Source organism: Aythya ferina, assembly GCF_964211825.1.
Source record: "Aythya ferina genome assembly, chromosome: 2".
Lineage (NCBI taxonomy): Eukaryota > Metazoa > Chordata > Aves > Anseriformes > Anatidae > Aythya > Aythya ferina.
In genome coordinates, this window is record NC_140297.1 from 4927340 (window position 1) to 4948041 (window position 20702).

The following is a 20702-nucleotide window of genomic DNA, read 5'->3' on the forward strand; positions in this document are numbered from 1 at the left end:
CATATCTTAGACATCATTTTTCTTCATATCATTCCATCTTTCTAATACAAAAAAAAAAAAAAAAAAAAAAAAAAAAGAGGTTTCATTCTTTTAAAGCTGTTCTGGGGATTCTGGGGATTCAGGGATGATAAATAGACTATAGGAAGTATCTTATTCCAAGTCTTGCTCTCACTGCCAAATTTTGGAAAATTAGTTGCAAAATTATCAATTTACATTAATTTGTGGTCAGTGCACCAGGGAATAACAGATGTGTTTTCTATTTACAAAATATTCAAAGCCCTATGGTTCATTTGGACCTGAAAAAAATAAATCAAGGAAAGGCAAAAATTGTGTGATACTAAATTGTACTCCTAGAACCCTGGTGCATATCCCAATATTTCTGTACATTCAGGGCAATAAAAGCATTTTGCAAAGAGCAAATGCTCTTTCTATCTTTCTCTAAAACACAAGCAATGTGTTTTGAGGACATTATGTTATTGAAACTAATTCTAATTGAACCATAGCTTTCCTTATCTCATTTTATTTACCTTATCTACTTCTGATGTCCTGTCTTACAGATTGCAACCTCCTTGAGTCACCAAGTATTATTTCTTGAATTTTTGTAAAAGTGAAAATATGAAAATATTCATGGCCTTCTTAGCTCAGGAGCTGCCCTTGTTTTCATGTCTCCAGAAGCACTAGCCTTACCTTTAATGACAAAATGAACACAGAGGAGACATAATTTTTTGCTTTGTAGACTTGTTAGGTGGCATCCATAAAGGGAAAAAAACCCTCATACACTTGAACTGCAAAATCTGCTTCCTGTGGAACAAGATCTGGAGCTCCAATGACTTAAACCTTAAGGCATTATGGCATTATGACAGCAAAGTTGTCTCTGCTCGGTGGAACCAGTATTATGGATATATCTGTATATCATGGCTATATCTGTAATATTAAATTAGATGAGCCTGGAATCACTATTGGGGCTGGAGTCCAAATAGCATGGACTGATTCACATCCATATTACTAAACTCTCTTGGCCCCCAAATCAGGGCAGCTGCGGTCTGTTGGGAAGGTTCTCTAGTTCCTACTAACTCCAAATTTGTTCCCCAGGAATTGTTTGAGAGTTAGCTATTGTTTGGCCTGGGCCAAAGCTGTACAATATAATGGTGTAAATCACTGAGTCCAGGCATGACCTCTGCTTCTGATTAATTTACTGACAAATATAACTGATTTATGATTCCCTGTATGGGTCACTGTGAAAGCACGGGCTTTTGGAAGCCAAAAGGGCCATCTGTACCATGGGGTGCATCAAGCACTGCACTGCCAGCCGGTTGAGGGAATGGATTGTCCCGCTCTGCTCTGTGCTGGTGCGGCCTCACCTCCAGTACTCTGTGCCGTTTTGGGCACCACAACATAAGAAGTACATAAAACTATTAAAGAGTGTCCAAAGGAGGTTTACAAAGATGGTGAAGGGTTTAGAGGGGAAGACGGGAGGAGCAGATGAGGTCCCTTGGCTTGTTCAGCCCAGAGCAGAGCAGGCTGAGGGGAGGCCTCATGGCGGCCTGCAGCTCCCTCACGAGGACCCGAGGGAATGGCATGGAGCTGGGACAGGGGAGAATCAGGCTGGGGGTTAGGGAAAGGGTCTGCACCCAGAGGTGGTCAGGCAACCCCAGGGCAGTGGTCACGGCACCGAGTCTGCCAGAGTTCAAGAAGGATTTGGACAATGCTCTCAGACTCGTGGTTTGATTTTTGTGTGGTCCTGTGTGGAGCCAGGAGTTGGACTTGATGGTCCTTGGTTGTCCCTTCCAGCTCATGATATTCTATGGTTCTATGATTCTATGACTCATCTGTTGTATAACGAAGCAGGGAAAAAAACATTTGGAATTAGTAGAAGTGAGAGTCAAGCCAGCAGTCAGTAACACATGAAATATCGAGGCTCTCTGCTCATCTAAAGTCCTGTGGTTTACCTGTGCTTTCACTTAACCTAAGTTCATGCCCTTTTAGTAATATTGGATCAGGTATTTCCTAGCTTCAGATAATGTCTTTTTACTGTATGCTGGATTTGGTGGTCACCAGCTTGGTTCAAAGCCAATGGGATGCACACCTTCATCCAGTACCTTATTTACCCATCATTTCCTTGCAACTTGAGACACATTTGCTGTAATAGCCCTTACTTTCTGGAATTGAAGGGTCTTTGGGCACTGCAATAAGTAACAAATTTTTCTCCTTACAAAGAATATTTATTTCATCCCTTTTTCAGATGCAGCAGGTTACATCTTCTGCATCCTCCTTATAGCAGGTTCTCACATTTCTTGGAAATAATTGAATAGTCAATAGCCAACTACAGGATGGGAACATGAATTGTCTGATGGGAGAAGAAAATGAGGCTCAGACCCGTGTCGAAACAAAAGAAGGCTTTGTAGCAGAAAACTCAATCACTTGCTGATTACGTACATAATTATACAACTTGGAGCATAAGGGAAAGTCTCTCCATCATGTCCTTGATATTACAACCTGTGTAGAAGAACTGCATTCCCATTTATAAACATTTATCTCATTTCTTTTGTTTCTTACAGATGCTGGTTTGGAAAAGAACCAGGGAAATATATCGACTACATATATCAAGGGCCAGTGATTCTTGTTCTTCTGGTAAGGATTTATGTGGGTGGAAGGACACTGCCATCTTCCATTGAGGGATATTTTGATAGGCACCTGTGATGTTCCACTTCTACTTTCATATAAAATAAAACACAGAAAGGTCAAACATCTTCAGCTGCTCTTTGCAGTTGCCACAGTAGCTAACACTGCAAGTCAAAATTGCTGTGATCTGTTTTTGGTTGTTTCCTTGACCTCAGGCCATTCTTCTCTTCTGTAATGCTGTTTGCCTTACTTTGTAAAATGTTTTGAGATGTAGGAAGGAAAAACGTTCAAAAACAGGAGGTGTGCTATAACATCTGCTTCTCCACTTGAGCTCTTGAGAACTAGGGCACTTCTTTCATCCATGTTTTTTTAAAAAATGTAATAATTGTTGTAAGGAATTGCATTTCATTGTATAGCCATCTACACCTTCTCCATTCCCATTATTGCCACGTATTTGTTCTTTAGCCTTCCTCTTTTTAACTTTCCTTCTCATTGCCGCCCACAGTTAACAAGCTGTTTATCTGTTTAGCCAACACTCTGTCCTCTGTACCAGCCAACAGCAGGCAGAGAAAGAAGGAAGCTTTTTCATAAACTACTTGGAACCTTCAACTAAAATTCAGTGATGCTTTCCCAGAAAATAACGGGTGTGGATCAGCCAGATCAACGTTATTATAAAGGACAATGCTGGAAAAAAAAAAAAAAAAAAAAAAAAACAACGATCTTCTTCTTTCATCCCTTTGCCGTAAAAGCCAGCTAGGAAGGAGGCAGATGTCCTGACAGGGAATTCCCAGGGCTCACTGGAGTCTTTTTCACTTAGGGAACAAAGAGTGGGTATATATGTTGGAGTATGCTGCTCCAACCCCCATGGAGAAAGTGTAAATGCTTCAGAACAGGCAGCCACTGTCAGCTTTTTCAAGGCTAAGAAGCCTTGAGCTCTCACCTTGTCAGATCTGTGCTTTTCATGTGATTCACCAAGAAAACAACTTCTCTGTTACCTAGGAAGCCAGCGACTAATCTGAATATTTCCTAATCTAAGAAAAAAAAAGGTGAATTAGTCTTTGAATTAATTGTTAAGATGAGGCAAACAGATCATATTGTGTGTAGCTGAAAAGAGAAAAAAAAACGTAATAGGAGTCTGTTTTTATGTAAAAAAAAAAAAAATCTTTACGTTCTACGGAGAGAAATATATTCAGTGTGACACACAATATAATTGTGTGCTACCAAGAGAGCCATCCCAAAAGCACAAACAGCCTCACAGTGAATTAACTCACTGATATAGAGACTAACTCACATACAAATCCTATTTAGAGAGCACAAGTTAGCAAGTTTGCAGTACTCAAAGCATTTAGTTTTTACATCATAGCCTGGAGGTCAGCCCTGTGGATCTACCATAGCCCCTTTGCCTCTCTCTAGCAATCAAAAAGACCTTTAAAATTCTTTGATAGCATTTCTGACAGAGAGCATAGGTAGCTCAGAACCTGGAGAATAACTTTACTGTCCCTAGAATAACCCTTTCTACTTAAAGATAACAAAAAGAACTGAAAAATAGATGCACAGTTGGAGACTCTTCATGTACAGATCACTTTCTCTACCTGTAATTTACAGCAACCCTAAAAAAAAAAAAAAAACCTTTAAACCAAACCAAGACTTGAGCATACCCTAAATATATCACCCTGACCCAACCAACCTGACATATCAAACCTTTCCACATTGGCCTACACTGGAGCTCTAATTAAAGCACTAATGAGGTAACAACAGTAATTGCACTGTGGGGTGGAGAGCAGCTGGTACAATTTAGACAAATCACATGAGGGCAAGCCCTTTCTTCACTTTCCATATGATTACCCTTATTGGGGAGTATTGTTTGGTGAGGAAGAGAGCTCTAGGGAAATTTATTTTAAAAGGAGAATATGAAAACTCTTGGTTATAAAGAGATATGTTATAAAGAAAAGTTATAATACACCCTGATTGTCAGAAAGTGCTTTTTTTTTTTTTTTTTTTTTTTAACAACAGTTGAGTCTCATGCTTATAATTAAAAATGCATGGTTTTACAATGTCTTAAAGTAACTTGTCAGGCTCTTTTTATGATTGTTGTGCAAGTTAAATCATATGTAATGAATCAAGAATCACTTTTTGTTATAGGAGTTACTGACCCTTTCAAGGGTCCTATGAAAAGTGCTGGATTAAAACCACTGAAATTTGATGTTTGCCATGTACCATGGCAACATAGTCAAATATCTTACATCCAGCATGTCAGTATGCTTCTGCCTTAACAAAGGTGGGGGCGAAGTGCTGAATCTAGCTGCTTGCTCTTCTCTTCCCTCTAGTGAACAACAGCCATGGAAAATGGAGGGCTCAAAGGTATTTTGAAAACCATACAACTCTCTTTGACCTTTTTTGGTCACAGCAATGAGTTGAATCTGAACTAATGAATTAAAAATGTTGGATAAACTGAGCTTTGTGTCTTACCAAAGAACATGCAGGATGACTCTGGGGGAGAACCGGTGCACTGCTGGGATGATACAGAGATATGAATATTACTAGAAGAAATGAATGTTATTTCCAAAATTGGACTCAGACTGGAAGTTACAAGTCTAAAAACTTAATTAAATTACCTGTCCACATGCAAGCACTCAGCCTGTGGCCGTTAAAATTGGCTTTACCCACAAAGATAATTTTAACTAATGCAGAGAATTGTATTTTGGGTTTGTTGAGAGCCAAGTGCCCAGTGTACATCCAGCTGAGTTTTGGTTCTTTGTTAGACAAAGGTAGCATCTTTGTGTTCAAGAGGCATTACTATACCAGTCTGTGAAAATACGATTAGAGGGCTCTTGTTGGTAAATATTCTCTGTTACAGAGGGCTAAAAACTTTTGAAAGTTCTTGATCCTCTTTAAAATGTAGGATTTAATCTGTCAAAAATGAGTTCCACTGGTTTTGATTTCTCATTTCTTTGCCTCTGTGCACTGGACTGCTGCAGACCAAGGCAGAATAATACCGAGAAACAGATCATGCAAAAGTTTTGATCCCCCTGGGAAAAATGCAAGTTGTCTAAGAACAAAGCATTTCTCATGATGGAACCAGTACTCAAGTTCACCATTAAGCCATATTATTCTCTGTTATGTCTCAGGATGTGAGGATTTTGAATAATGCAGAAGACATTTGTTCTACTGCTTTCCTATTTATCTTTAGAAGAAGCTTGAACATTGACTTGCACTAAAAATGGGGAAACAGTTTCAGAGACAAAGGAAACTGGGCGTACATTCTGATCCTGTATCTTGTGTTAGATACCTGTGACCAAAGTTGTGAGGGAGAAAATGTACTTAATTGTTCTTTATTGTTTAATTCTTGAATTGATTTTGGCTTGAGCATATCCCAGGAGATATCTAGCCATCTAGTCCTCTGAATACTTTGAAATTCAGTTTCTGATAGCACTAGAAAAAGATATTCTATCAGTTATTTTCCATTCGAGTTAGTGTTTGTTTGTTTGCTTGTTTGTTTGCTTGTTTGTTTTATTTCTATGGTATCTTTCCTCAGAATGGCATAACCAAGTTTTAATCATACGTCTCTGTCTGAAGGTAAAGAAAGGGCAAAGAGCTGGAACTGCAAGCCGTGGAATTGAATTTCAGCCTGAATTTATTAAGAAAAATACATTTCTTATGTGCAATTTTAAATGTAATCCCTGTCAAAGAACCGGTGAACCATGAAAACACAGCAAGATCAGAGGAGGAACCTCAGAAAACAGTCACCAGAGACAGTTAATTGAGCTGCTTTTTTTCTCAATAACTGTGTAGTGAACTGACCCCAGATATGAACCATTCTGCAAAGTTGCTCAGAGCTAAGACTGTATTAAATTTTCATTTTTTCACTTTCAAACAGGCAGGTTGGATATTAGGATTATTTTTTTTATTATTTTTTTTTTCAGACCTTCTATTCCATTTTAATAGATTCTTTTTCCTTATGCTTGAGAACTGAACAGTTTTCTAACCTCTGCTTTTGAGGCTAGTTGAAAATAATTCAGCACAATCAATTAACTGCTGCCAGAAGTGGATGAGCTGATGGGAAGACCTGGAGTTTACTTCTATCCCTGCCTTCATCAGCTACTTGTTTCTGTCAAGTTATATTTCTGCTCTAGGTCTCAGTTTCCCCAGCTAAAAAGCGAGCTTGATGACACTTATCTTCCTTTGTAAAATCCCTGGATGACAAGTACTGTAGAAGAGTGAAGTGTCCTTAAGAAAATGGGCTCATCTATATAATAATGTGGAATTTTGACAAGGAGACAGCTGATGTGCGGTCTTCATGATGTGCTAATCAGTAATGATGTAGAATTTGAGGCTGAGCGCTGGGGTTGTTTAGCCTGGGGAGGAGAAGGCTCCAAGGAGAGGCTGCAGTGGCCTGCCGAAACCTAAAGGGGTCTACAGGAGAGCTGGGAAGGGAGTCTTGGGCAGGGAATCGAGTGATAGAGTAAGGAGTAATGGCTTTAAACGTAAAAAGGGTAGGTTTAGACAAGATATTAGGAAGAAATCTTTCACTAGGAGGGCAGTGAGGCCCTGGCCCAGGCCACCCAGAGGAGCTGTGGCTGCCCCATCCCTGGTAGTGCCCAAGGGCAGGCTGGATGGGGCTGGGGGCAGCCTGGGCTGGTGGAAGGGGTCCCTGCCCATGGCAGGCGGTTGGGATTAGATGGGCTTTAAGGTCCCTTCCAACCCAAATTATTCTATTATTTTGTGGTGGCAAGACCAAAGCTTGCCACAGTACTCAAGGCGTGACCATACAAATGGATTTTTATAGCAGTATCCTGTTCTCTGTTTTATTGTCTTTCATTCTCAGTAATTCCAGACATCTTTTGTTTCTTTTCTTGAGTACAACTGGGAACTGAGATGAACTTTTAAGGAAGCTAGCTAGTATAGTTCCAACATTTTGTTCTTGAATTAAAATACGTAGAGCTCATAACTTGTTATGTAAAGTTAAGATTGCTTTACTGCCCCACTGCATTAGCTTTATATCATGTGATTTCATGTGTCATGTTACTGCCTGGTCACTTAGTATTGTGAGTCCCTATACAGATCTTGCAATCAACTTTTATTTTTGCTATCCTCAGTAGCTTAATATCTCTAATAAGCTGTCAGCCTTCCCTTCATTCCCTAGATCATTAAGGTCTACACTGAACAGCACAGATTCACTACTAGCCTCACTCTGTTGAGAAAACAGACTACTATATATTCCTACCCTTTATTTCTTGTAATCTTATATCTGATGCTCTTCCCTCCAAACTTATAACAGACAAACTTCTATAGGAGCCTTTAGAAATTTTTCAAATTCTTTTCAGAAACCTGATTTGTTTTCTTGTTTGTTTGTTTGTTTTGGAAGTACATCTCAGAGGAGAGTTGACTTACCTGAGCTTAATAATATTATTGACATAAAGCAAATGATCATACCATTACCATTAATACGTTTAAGCTACAGAAACAAGTTTATGATATTTATTAACTGTCTTCCAATATAACTAAAGAAATAGTAACAATTTAAACAATTTACTTGAGAGGTTATTTCCCACTACTGCAAAGTATGTTTCAATACAACTGTTTGCAATAGCTATAGGATTTGACTTAATAATTGTTCACTTTCTTTGTCCTAGTTTATCAGTGCAATGGTACTTTACAGTATCTATACATTTATTTTTTTTTTGTCTTGAAATGTGCTGCTCTGTGCTTTTGAATGATTATCCTAACACCACATATGCACTTACAGTTCTGAAGAGCACAACCATCTTTCCGCCATTCTCTTATGCGCATCCTTTTCTGATATGTTTTAAATGGACTGCAGGTAAGGGGTATAGGTTTGTTAGGCAAAACCTAACATTTATGGAATTCTTCCCTTTCTGATATTGTCCAATCAGATAAAATTTGCAGTGCGTCATAATCTTCACTTCTTTTTGCTTGACTGTAATGCTCTACTCACAGTTTTGCAATCCACATTGTTAAAGTTCTGTTTATTTTGATGTTCTAAAAAAAGTCACAATGGTTTGTTCATTTGCCATTTTATATATAGAAGCATTGTGCCTACGTATGCATCTATATGCATTTCAATTTTGCTTTCTCTGAAAAGCATCCCCTAGTTCTTTGCAAACATCTTTCTTGCTGATATAATTGCTTCTCTGAATATTTTATTAGTTTCCGCTGACTCTTTTCCCACTTTTGTTTCCAATTCAGCATCATTGTTTTCTGAGACCAAGAATTTTCTTCCATTTTTATTATTATTGATCTATCTTTTTCATTTTGCCTTCTGCTTCCTGACTAGCTTATGTTTTTTCTCAGCCCCTGGATTGCGGATTAATTTAATTTTCTTATTGATTTTTTTTTTATTTCCTTGTCTCTACAGTTTCCATGTTCTTCCACTGCTAACAAGATTGTAGTCCATGACTTGCAAACTTGTAACATACCTGAATTTTTCTGACAAGACATTTATCGTCATTTTCACTAGTTTGCACGCATGCTGTCATAGCTACTTACTCTTAGAATAGAGATAATATGCTAATTTGATTAGAGTTCATCATGAGTTTATCTCCAGTTCTGCTTTTGTTGCTATTTCTCCCTTCCTGTTGCTTAAGTTCTGTAGCTCTGGAGTCAATAGTGTCTTCAGGAACAAAAAAGTGAGATATCCAATACCATGTATACACCTGCAGTGTCTCTTCTTTCTAACATTTCTGTTCATGAGACACATTCCACAGCCAATAAAAAATTCATATGACCAACAGCAGTTGCCCAGAAAAATTTCTCTGAAATTCATCCTGTGAAGTCTCTCCCTATACTCAGCGTCCTTTCCAGCTAGGAAATTGCATTTCATCAGCAAGATATTGGATGATTACTCTTTGGAAGAAGACTCTCTCTTGAGTCTTCTCTTTAACACATAGCAACTTGAACCTGCCCAGCCTGAGGAACTGCCAGGAGGATCATTCACAGCAACATGCCTGTGATTTAGGCAGTCATGTCATTTTGGTCATCTCCAGTATGCTGGGGTGGTGATTTGGCTGTTGAGAGACACCGGGGCACTTTTTTGTTTTTACTTATATATGTGTTTACTGGTATTTAAACCTTCAATGTGCCCCTGGTTTGTCAGGTGAAACATCTGAAGAGAAGTCCTGTTGAGTAATCTGTGACTGGGGGCTCCACAGTGGGTGACTTGACTTGGAAGTGACCTACAGTGTGTTCCTTTAGCAAAGCTTCTTGAATACAAGACATTTCAGGAGAGACAGATGTCCTGGCAGAGTAGGGTGAGGATCACAGACAGAGTCATGAGATTGGAAAAAAGGCTGTGGGCATGCTCATGCATGATGTGGGGCTCTAGTGAGGAATTGGTGTCACCCCAGCTGCAACTGGAGTTGGATTTGTACTTGGGTTTAGATAACAGGGTGGGTGAAGACAAGGGTCTGTGTGGGCATGTGTAACACAGACGTTAGGTAAGGAAGGTGTCCATTCATCCACCACTCTCTTCTTTCCCTAGCAAAACACTATTCCATCCCATACTGTCTTCAGGATGTGTAGTCCAGCTGTTCTTGCCTGGAGAGTTGGTCTTTGACTGCTGACTTAGAGACACTCATCCACAATTCTCCCCGTTCCCGACCATCTTAATTACATCTCATTATTCTGCATTTTCCAGCTCTTTGTTGTGTTCCTAAATGAGTCATTATGGTACCTTTGACCTCTAGGAGGAGAACTCTAGTACTAAGAAGCCCTATTTGACAATCATGTCAGGACAGTATGATACAACAATTAAAAAGAGGCATTAATAAACCATCAGACTATTCATTTGAGGTCAGGATGATGGTATACAATGCTCCAGCTAAGATGACTGCTCTAATACCAATTAGGGTTACTCGATCCTGGGGTGGATTTTACCACATAGCATAAAAGTGCTATTTTATTTATCAATGAATAAGTCTAAGTAGATTAATATTTACATTTCCTGGAAGTAAAGAGGAGGAGCAAACATTCTCAGAATCACAGAATTACAAACTTACTGTGTAGCTTAAAATAGGAATCCTGGCAGAAATGAGCAAAATGAACTCTCAGGAGAGCATAAATACTTCTCATATAAGCTCTTGAGTTTAACAAAAATTGCAAAGAATACTCAGAGTTCCCTCTTCTGTGCTTTTTGGAATATTTTGGCTATTTCATCTCATTAAGGGAGACAAATTTCCTCTCAGATGGTGTTTGGCTTTTATGATTGAAAATGTTTATGACCAAAATCTTTCACTGAAAATTTGTTTTAGTTCAAAAGGGCTTCTGGGTTTGAATATTCAGATTAAAACTGATCTCTTCTGAAACAGGTGGTCCAAGTGCTTTTTGGATCATTGACTTATAAAGTCTTTCTGGAACTTTGACTTTTCATCCCACTTTGGAAAAGGAAACAATAAACCTCCAAAGCCCTGGCAAGTAAAGAAAGCTACTTCTTTCCCAGCTGTAGTTGGAGAGGGTCTTATTCCAGCAATAAGGATATTCTTGATACATCATAAATAACATCATAAAAGTAGGAGAATAAGAAATAAGTTGTTTTATGCTATCTTCAAGACCTGTCCTTTGGACTAATTTTATCTATGAGTGCATATCAAGAGGGAAATCCTTAGTTATCTTTTCCATTAAGAAGCAGCAAATGTGTTGTATAAACAGAAATTAATAAAAATGTCAAGTCAGATTAAAAATAAATAAAAAGGATGTACTGCCTGTCAACATTACTTCTCTTAAATACCTATTCATCAGCCTTCATTTATGGAACTGATGTTTTGTAAGAGCTGCACAATTCTGAGAGAAATTAACTTGTTGACACAGAGCTCCAATAATAACAAGAAAGTCCTTAACAAATAATAGTGTACTTTGCTAGATACAGTAAGAGGTTTTAGTTTTGTTTTGTTTTCTAGAAAAACTCATTTTGCAATGGTAAGATCTTTCCTCCTTTGAAATGTTACTATAGATATGTAGGCTATATATATACAGAATAAACACCAGTATCTTGATCTACTTTGCTTGTAAATCAGAATCACAGAAATGATCACAGAATTTTCTAGGTTGGAAGAGACCTCAAGGTCATCGAGTCCAACCTCCAACCTAACGCTAACAGCCCTCCACTAAACCATATCCCTAAGCTCTACATCTAAGCGTCTTTTGAAGACTTCCAGGGATGGTGACTCCACCACTTCCCTGGAAAATCTGGAATCATTCTGGTAGTCATTAGAAATGTAGGGATCTGCTCCAGATGGGAAAATAGCTGTTTTTCTTTCAAAGACTTCAGCTTTTGCAAGCTATTTGCAGCAGCCTCTTTCCTGTTTGATTATGTCTCTGTCCAGAGTTAACTCAAGCTATGAATTAAGCTCATCCACGTGAGCTGTGGTATCAGACCTGCTTCAGAAAAATAGACAATAAAATCCATCTGATCCTGCATTGAAAGTTTATCTTCAGATTAGACCTCTTTGAGTGCTAGGTGCAAATGAGCAAAATGTCTTTCTGAAATGAAGGAATGTAGTTTTAAAATAAATCATTAAAATTGAACACACTGAAATGTGTTTCTAGTAGGCAAAACCAGGGAGAGAAAAAAAAAAAAAAAATTATTTGTGACCACATTTGTATCTTTTGCCCTGCAATTTCTTGTTTGCTAAAGTCTGCCTTTGAGATGTCATCCTGTTCTGAGCATTAAAGATCTCCCAGAGAAACACAGATGGAGGCAAAAGGGAACCCTTGATGTTGGCACCACAAAACATTTTAGACCCTCAGTAGACACAGACCCTCAGTAGGCACAGCCACACTCAAAACTCAGGTGAGGTACCCCTGGATGATTTGAAATAGCACTTTGCATGGAAGACTTTGTGTGGGTAACTTGCTCAGGTGCTAGCACTATTTATCCCAAAACACTTGCTGAAATGTGCCTGTTCTCTCCACCAAATATAAATGGAGTTTCAGATAAACAGCTGTCTGAATTGTGGTGGGGCAAATCTGACTCAGTTCCTTCTGTTTGTACTCTTCTTATCCTCACTGTGATGGAATCACTTTGTAGGCATGGCCAAATCACTTTACTTCCTTCATTAGCTAATCTAGAATTGGGAAGAATTAGTTATCTAATTCTGAAGAAGCATGTGGGAAGAAACAAGTAACAGGAGCTTTTTGCACAATGAGAAAAAAGCTGCCTTAATGTCCTCTCCTAATGCAGTGACAGCTGTGGAAAGCATAGCCCTGTGAAAAAGAGAAAGACAAGCCTTGAAAGAGCTGCATACATTATTTTTAAAGCCAGAAGGAGATCTGAATGATGTTTGTAACCTTACTTTATGCATAAAACAGACCGTAGGGTTCTCCTGACTTGATCCTCTTTGCCTCCCAGCCATCGTCTCTCAGACTGAGATACGCAGATATACGTGACTCATCTTTTTAGAACCTTCCAGCCAGCCCAGGATGCTCTCTTCCCTCACCCCATCCCAGTTAACAAGCCCTTGCAAAAAAAAAAAAAAAACAGGATTCTGGTTTTCATGGAAAGACAGATCAAATACTTGTGTTATTTCCCCCACTCCCTCCTTCTCTTGGAACCAGGTCTCTCTTTTCTTTCCAGGCAAATTTATTTTCTTTCCAAGTTTTCCTCTCTCATCAGCTGAGCACTCTGTTAAAGTGTGGTACTCCCTGCCACAGACTGTTTCAGAGATGAACCTAAGAGATAATCCTATTAATCAGACTCAGATCAGACTTTTTCAGGGAAATAAAGCTCATTGAGATACCAAGATAATTCTCTAATGCCTGTCTAAAAAATTCTCAGAGTTGCCTGTTCCTGAAAGCTAGGACAGCACTTGGGCAGTGTCATCGAATGTTTGACTTCTTACCCTCTCTTTACACATCAAGGTATGCAGCATTATCAATGGTGGGGCCTCAGGTCTGACATTTATCCTTAGGTGACTGCCAGGGCTTTGAAGGGCATTTTAGAGTTCACTTATTAAATGTTATTAAAGTGTAATCGTGTGAACAAATGTCAGGTCTAGAGTTGGAACCAGACTTTACATTGGGACCCACCCTAATAATCCAGGGGAATTTGGATCCAGGTTCTCTATTTATACAGCAGCCATTTATGAGAATCAGAATAGGAAGCAAAACTCCCAAGTTTGAGTCTCTTTCTGCATTTAGGTAAGGTGGAATTTGGGATCAGTGTTTCTGAAGCCATGGGTGAGCAGTGGGACAGGTTGTCTGTAATTAACAAGTACTACTGTTACACTGAAGTGCCAGATGGGTTAAGGTAACCAACCATTAGCCAGAGAAGTCTTGTATGGTCCGTCCATGCTTTTTCAAAGATCAGTGTGGCTTTGTATTCACAGCTGTTCCATTGGGGAACACTAAGGCTATCAAGATAGGATGTATCTCACCTAACTCAGAGGAGAGATCCCTTTACCTAAATATAGGCACTTAGTACCTTTTGAGATGCTCTGTCAGCCTCATGTGAGTCTGGCAGGGAAGATATAGACCCTCTAAAAAGTCCTTCCCCTTCTGAAGTAGTAGGATACAGCATGACACCAAAATGGCCTTCAGTGCCTGTTTTTAGGCAACTAAATGTAGCCCTGTAATACAGCCCTGTAATATATACACTCCCGACAAGTTTGTCTGTGCAAGTCCCATGAAGAGGAGCTTCAACAGAGGGAGAGACATCTCATACCAAAGTAAACGTCCCAAATAGACAGCAGGAACTCTATTGTTGAAGTAGCTATTTGTCTCTGCTGTTTATTAAAGGAGCTGTTGGTAACTAGCTTAGGGCTATCTACAAGGCACTTTTATTGCAGTCATGAGGCCATCCTTTCCCTCATTTGAAAGTTTCTATAGCAAAGGAAAATTCAGGGGAAAAAGAAGGAAAGACAACATTGGTATGACAATGAGATGTTTGCAAATCACATACCTTACTGACAAGTACACGACCACAAACATTCAGGGTGACAGTCACTCTGAAACGCAGACTTTTAGCTTACTGAGTATATTTGCAGACAGATTTTAGTTTGTCTTCAGACCCTCAAGCTTAAATTCTTCATCCCAAGTGACTAAGGATACGCAGTATATTCCAGGCCAGAACCGGGAAGAGAATTCAGGGTGAGTTACCAATGCCCCTGTCTTGGCCTCAGTGTTCCTCTCTCCCAGTAAATGTTATGGGTATAAAGTCCCTACCAGGCTTTCCTCTGACACCTGGGCAGCCCATTAGAAGTAAGCACTAACACATCTGCCTTCCTTTTGCTGTGACAGACAGATTAGGTCACTTATCAGCTCTGTCACAGCTATCAGTGCCACCCGTAGTCCCTAGCTCTGCAAGAACCTTTGTCAGTGCTATGGTCTTGGGTAGCTGAGTTCTCTCCCTCATGTGGCCTCCACTGGGATGCTCTGCTCTTGGTGGCACCTAGCACTCAGCGAGCATCAACTGAGGCTGTCAGAATTAATGCTGCCAACCAGATAAACAAGCCAACTATCACCAGGGATCAGTGTGTGCAAATAAACATGAAAATCTAGGTGAGAAGTACTAATAGATCCTTTATGTATGTCGTTGTTTTCTCTCAGCAGCCCTTGGATGGGGGAGCTCATGGAAAAGAGTGAGAAATTTCATTTATATAGAATAAGAGTATCTCTACTAAAGTAACTCCCAAACTTTTCAGCTAGCAATTCTCCTTCTGGACTGATGAATCACTTCTGCAATTTAATTTTGAAGAAGATAAAAATCCCTGTTTTTTCTGATGCAGCCTGTGGCAATTTGAATTTCCAGTTCTCTGCTGTCACATCAAACTAGAACTCCCAAAACTTGAAATGCTTTCTCCAGTCCAGTTCATCATGTTAATCCCATGTGATTAGTCCTGCTTATATTTGGAACTTGCCCTTGCCTAATAGTCTCTAATTCCATCTGGCACCTTCCATTGCGATTGCAAAAGCAGCAAGTTTTGGATCGGTGCCTTTTTGGAATCCTTGATGGAAGTAACCCAAACCTGACTCTGAGCTGACAAAGAACGTCAAGATTTGGTGGTTTAATTTCAGAGGCAAATGTTTTCTTTCTGTGGGTGAAGGACACCCCCGCCTACCTGCCCTTCAGTAGGTTCTCTCCAAACAATTCCCTTTGTGTTCCCGGGGAATGGTGCAGTTGCTAATGTGAAGAGTTTAAGATTCACGTCAAACCAGTGGTTTGAAGCAGTTGTCTCTGATGAATAAAGCGAGAACCGTTTGACTTCATGCTCTTCAATACAACAAAGACAATTCCAGCAAGAGCAAGTATACAAGCTGCATACACTGTTTTATTTATTTCTTAGGTTCCCCGTGGCCCTGCTCTGCTAAGAAAAATGTCACATAACTCTTAGAGAAGCATTTTGGTATCTCACGTAATAAGCATTTAATGTACAAGATTCCCAACACTGCCAGTCTCCCAGTGTCTATTCGAGTGCTTATTGCACCATTTGTTATAAATAACATTAAAATAACCACAGGGAATGATGTGATGGATGCCAAGATACCGTAATCATCAAAACATACCACATTTCATTGGGGGAAAAAAAGAGCATATTTCGAGAACACCTTTGTGTTAGCAGCTCTGCTGCAGTGTTCAGCTGGAAGGCAGTCACAGAGTTCTTCCATTCACGGACCACAAAATGCCAGGAGCCCTGGGACCCTGGAAATGAGAGATAAATGTGTTGATAAATGTCTTCTCACAAGCTTAGGTTGTGACCTCAGCAGTCTTGAGATAACAGTTCGGCAGTTCTGACATCGTCAACAATCTTGAGATAGTTCCATGTGTTGCAAGCTACCCTACTTTGTAGTGAAAGCAACACAGAACTTGCTCCTAGGTGCCAAATCCCTCTGCTGATCACAGTATACAAGTCACAATCTTCTTTTCAGATTTTTTTTTTCTTTTTCTTTCCTGTTTACACTGAGAGGAAACTTGTCTGAGAAACTCTCTAGCATATGCAACAACAGCAATTAGAGCAAATCTCAATTCTCAGCATTGAGATGGTAACAGAAATAATAATTACCCGGCTCAGCAGATTAAAAATAGAAGTGGTAAATCTGTTATTTCAGCTTCAATGACAGTGAAAAAAAAAATGCATTTTTCAGGAATGATTTAACTGCTCTATTTCAAATGTCTCTTGTAGTGTGCAATGAGTGGACTCCACTGAATCTGAAGGGAGTCCAGTGTGACTTGGTTACATTCAGATCTCTGCAATGCAGTCTTGCACCAGGGGTCTTGTGAGCCCCACCTAATCTAAGGATGGTTTCAGATGCATTCTGTGTCAGCACAGCACAGAGCTGCCAATACTCTACACAGCGAGCCTTGGGTGAGCCAAGACAGAGCCAGAAGCAAAGATCCAAACAAATCCCACCCTTAGCTCCTTGGGGCACCCAAAAAAGGAGTAAAAGGGTGTAAAAATAAGGCTACTTGCTGGGACCGTTAGTTTCATTCTACATTTTAATTCCTGTTTTGAAAGGATTAGTAGCTGTTGGATATTTGCTTGCATAATCTGGTATTTCTGGTAAACTTCTGAGTCTGCTGCAATCAGTGATAAAGCTGAGAGGCTGTTTTTGATCAGATTGGAATTGCAAAATGTGTCTTTTAAGGTGTATCTCATCCTTTAAGCCACTCTTTGACTCACAGGTCTTATTTTTTCCTCTCTCTTCCTTCTTTTCCAGATAAATTTTGTATTCCTATTTAACATAGTTAGGATTTTAATGACAAAGCTGAGAGCTTCAACCACTTCAGAGACAATACAGTACAGGTAAGTCAGCTGGTGCTTCTTGCTGTTTGTGGTATTTGCAAAGAACTGCCTTGCCTGTCCTGGCCTTGTCCCGTCTTTGTCTTTCCAGATGCCACTGTGATTTAGAGGGTGTCCTTCTTTCGACTTGAGCTCCTATAGTTAGCTCCACAGTATTTATTTTTGCAGGCTCTCTTTAAAGTGTGCCTGTGTTCTCTCTGTCCACTCCATTTCGATATCCAAACAATGGAAACCGCCAAGGTGTACAGGTACAGAGACAGCTGTGCACTGCCATGGGCCCAGCTCCATCAGGTTTACATTTATCTTAATGCACATGTGAAATTTCCCCCTTCCAGTGAAATCCAAACTGTCAGTGAGGACAGGAACTTTATCAATTTCTGTATGTGTACAAGCATAAGCATTATATGATACAAATATGTCCTAACTCCTCTCACTGAGGAATAGACCATTCATTAAGCTAATATGGTGCATCAGTGCTTCTTTGTGTCATTCCCTAGCTTTGTAGATGCAGAGCAATACCAAGACTTCCCAATAAGTTGTGTATGTGCATATTAAGATCCATGTTCATAATAAGATCCTACCAGAGTCAGAAGTTAAAGAACAGAGCCTGGGCCAAAGCACTCATACCACATCTGTAATCAATAGCAGTATTATTACTGATGATTACTGTGCACATACAGGCATTTAAAGTAGAGTTTAATGGTATTTGTAAACTGTAGGTTATGGGAAAAAAGGGTGTTCATGCCTCTTCAGTTGCCACCAGCATTAGCATAACCATTCAGTGGGTTGCACCCACGCTAACTAATCCTCAACACATTATTACCTATTTATGAGGTGCCTTTTTATGTATTTATTTTATTTACTTATTTTTTATTAAATACATTTTTGTTTATATATACATATGTTCTTATATTTTATTTATGAGGCAGATCAGTTCCCCGAGCTGGGTGACCGTACAACCTCACAAACACAAGTGTGGTAGAAAGAAAAAGTCAGGAATGTTTAGCCCAGGGCAGCAGAAGGAAGGTGGACTTCTGTCAGCCTTGTGGACTTATATCAGACCCAAACGGTCCTGAAAAAAATAATTCATAGAGATCAGGAGATGCCGAGTGTCTTTTCTGTCTTACTATTTGCAGTCTCCTGCAACATGAGCCAGTGTTTTGGAGCATTTATGGACAGACATGTCCTTGCTCTGAGAAATAGCTCTGTTTTTGTGGGGTGATATTGGCCACAATCCTCTAAATCATTTCTAGATAAAATCTCAGTGTATTAAGCTGAGGTTTGAATCCTGATGTCCTCAATCATCCTGCTCTTGACTTTGGAGGCAGTTTTCCTGCAGTAATGGGGGTTTGTTGTTTTACCTGGTTCCTTCCTTTCACTCCTGTCTGTGGCTTGGAGACAAATGTGAAGTTAATGCAATAGTCTGTTTTTCTTGTTCAGATTCTTCTTTGCACAATTCATAAGAAATTAAGAGGAAAAAAATTACCCCTTTTCATGCTCAAACCTCATGCTATAAAACTAAAACTAGCATGAAAAAAAAAAAAAAAAGCAACCAACAATTCAAATCTCATTACATTTTACTCCCTGCTGCAGTTGGCGGGGATTAGAGATATTAGATTTTGAGGCAATCTAAAGTAACTGCCTTCCTCCTTGAACAGATGATGATGATCTTATCCTCACTACAAGTGTAGTGAGGGTACATGCTCACATGCTCTGTGAGGGAATCTTCTTTTTTTTTTTTTTTTTTTTTTTTCACAGCCTAAATAGAAACCCTTACGATTCCAGGAAAGCCTGGGGCAAGGCTTGCTGCTCTAAAGCCGAGTACTCCAAACATTTGTTAAGCAAGTATTAAATAATGTGGCAGCCAGTTTGTTAAAACTGTTGCTGTCTCCTGACACTGACAGTGCTTTTGTGCCTACCCACCTACCTGCCTTTATCCACCTTTTGCAGCCTTATTATAGAAATTTATAGAGACTTAGCAAAATTGCAGTCTTACGTCTTTGTAAAGTACCTAGCACAATGAGGTGTTGTTTTGCTTCTGGCATCTCAAGACACTATTACAGCCCCAATAATAAAGATTAGCCCCTGATAATTCTGTTAATAACAACTAATGTTTCATTGTGCACCATCTGCTTGTTTATTATTTGTAAGACAGCCCTAAACCGTTGCATCGGGGATACAGATGTTGCAGGGAGCGTGAGCATTTACACTCCAGACAGAATCAAAAGGTGGGCACAGGGAAGGTCTAACAGGCACAGCAGTCCTACCCCTGTGCAGGATTTACCACCTTATCATCCTGAGGTGTAACAAATCACTCCTGCAAAGAATCTCAAAACCTTCAGCCTAATGCAAGCCCTGGAGATAGGACAGAAACTCTCCAGAGGAAGAAGAGGCAGAAACAGAAGGATGTAAAAAAGGTTTCTACCTCTCTCCTGGAGTTCAGGGTATGGGGACAAACAGCAGGATTCAAAGGCAAAGGCTTTCCCAGAATACTTTACTTCGAGTGGTCAGGCTCTGGTCAGAAACTTATTTCACAAACCCACCTGTGGTTTCACAACTCAAAGTGGAGGCTGACATTCTTTCCCAGCCCCCCCTGCTAAACTCTCTCCAGCCTTTTGGCCACGGAGTCAAGCTCAAATGCTTGAATTATTTGGCCATTGTGCATACAGAGGCTTTTACCGTTGCCCTTAGAGAATGTCCTATAAGCATGCCCTGAGAGATGGAGATACCTACAGGGAGCAGTTGTACTCCCTAATTCCAAGCACCTGTGTTAGACACTAGACAGAACTTTACATATGAATTTTGCTCTGGAAGTGGGTCCTTCCTCCAGTGACCATACATGTTGGACAGCCCTGAGCAGCCATGTCTTAAGAAATCCTTGCTTCTTCTTGGCTACTCCCTGTTCAAGATGGGCAGGCGCTGAACTATCTCAAGGAGGCACCTAAGTTCCCTCTCCAGCTAACGTAGGTACTTCACATCCCTCTGAATTGCTCTGAGACTTGTGCCCTCTCTCCACTTAGGGAGTGATCTGTTTGGGTGGGGTCATTCTACAGCAGTTCAGGTAACACAGTTTTATCTTCTGCTCACTTGTGTTTTCTCTTTCCTCCCCACAGGAAAGCAGTCAAGGCAACTTTAGTTCTTCTGCCTCTGCTAGGCATCACATATATGCTTTTCTTCGTCAACCCTGGTGAAGATGACATTTCCCAGATTGTTTTCATCTATTTCAATTCCTTTCTGCAGTCTTTCCAGGTAGGAGAGCAATTTTATAGCTGGTATTGGCTAAAAGGATCCTCAGTGCTTTTCAGCCATGAAGCATATGGCAGCAAAGTC

General features: G+C 39.9%; 1 protein-coding gene across 6 annotated transcripts in view; it reads left to right on the forward strand.

Moving 5' to 3' along the window:
• The window catches only part of CRHR2 (corticotropin releasing hormone receptor 2), a 158010-nt gene that overhangs the window by 121148 nt on the left and 16160 nt on the right, over nt 1–20702 (forward strand). For all 6 annotated transcript variants that reach the window (XM_084509367.1, XM_084509365.1, XM_084509366.1 and 3 more), the window contains 3 exons: nt 2559–2631; nt 17290–17375; nt 20486–20621. In XM_084509367.1, coding sequence (XP_084365493.1) covers nt 2559–2631; nt 17290–17375; nt 20486–20621 — 295 coding nt within the window. The remainder of the gene's footprint in view (nt 1–2558; nt 2632–17289; nt 17376–20485; nt 20622–20702) is intronic.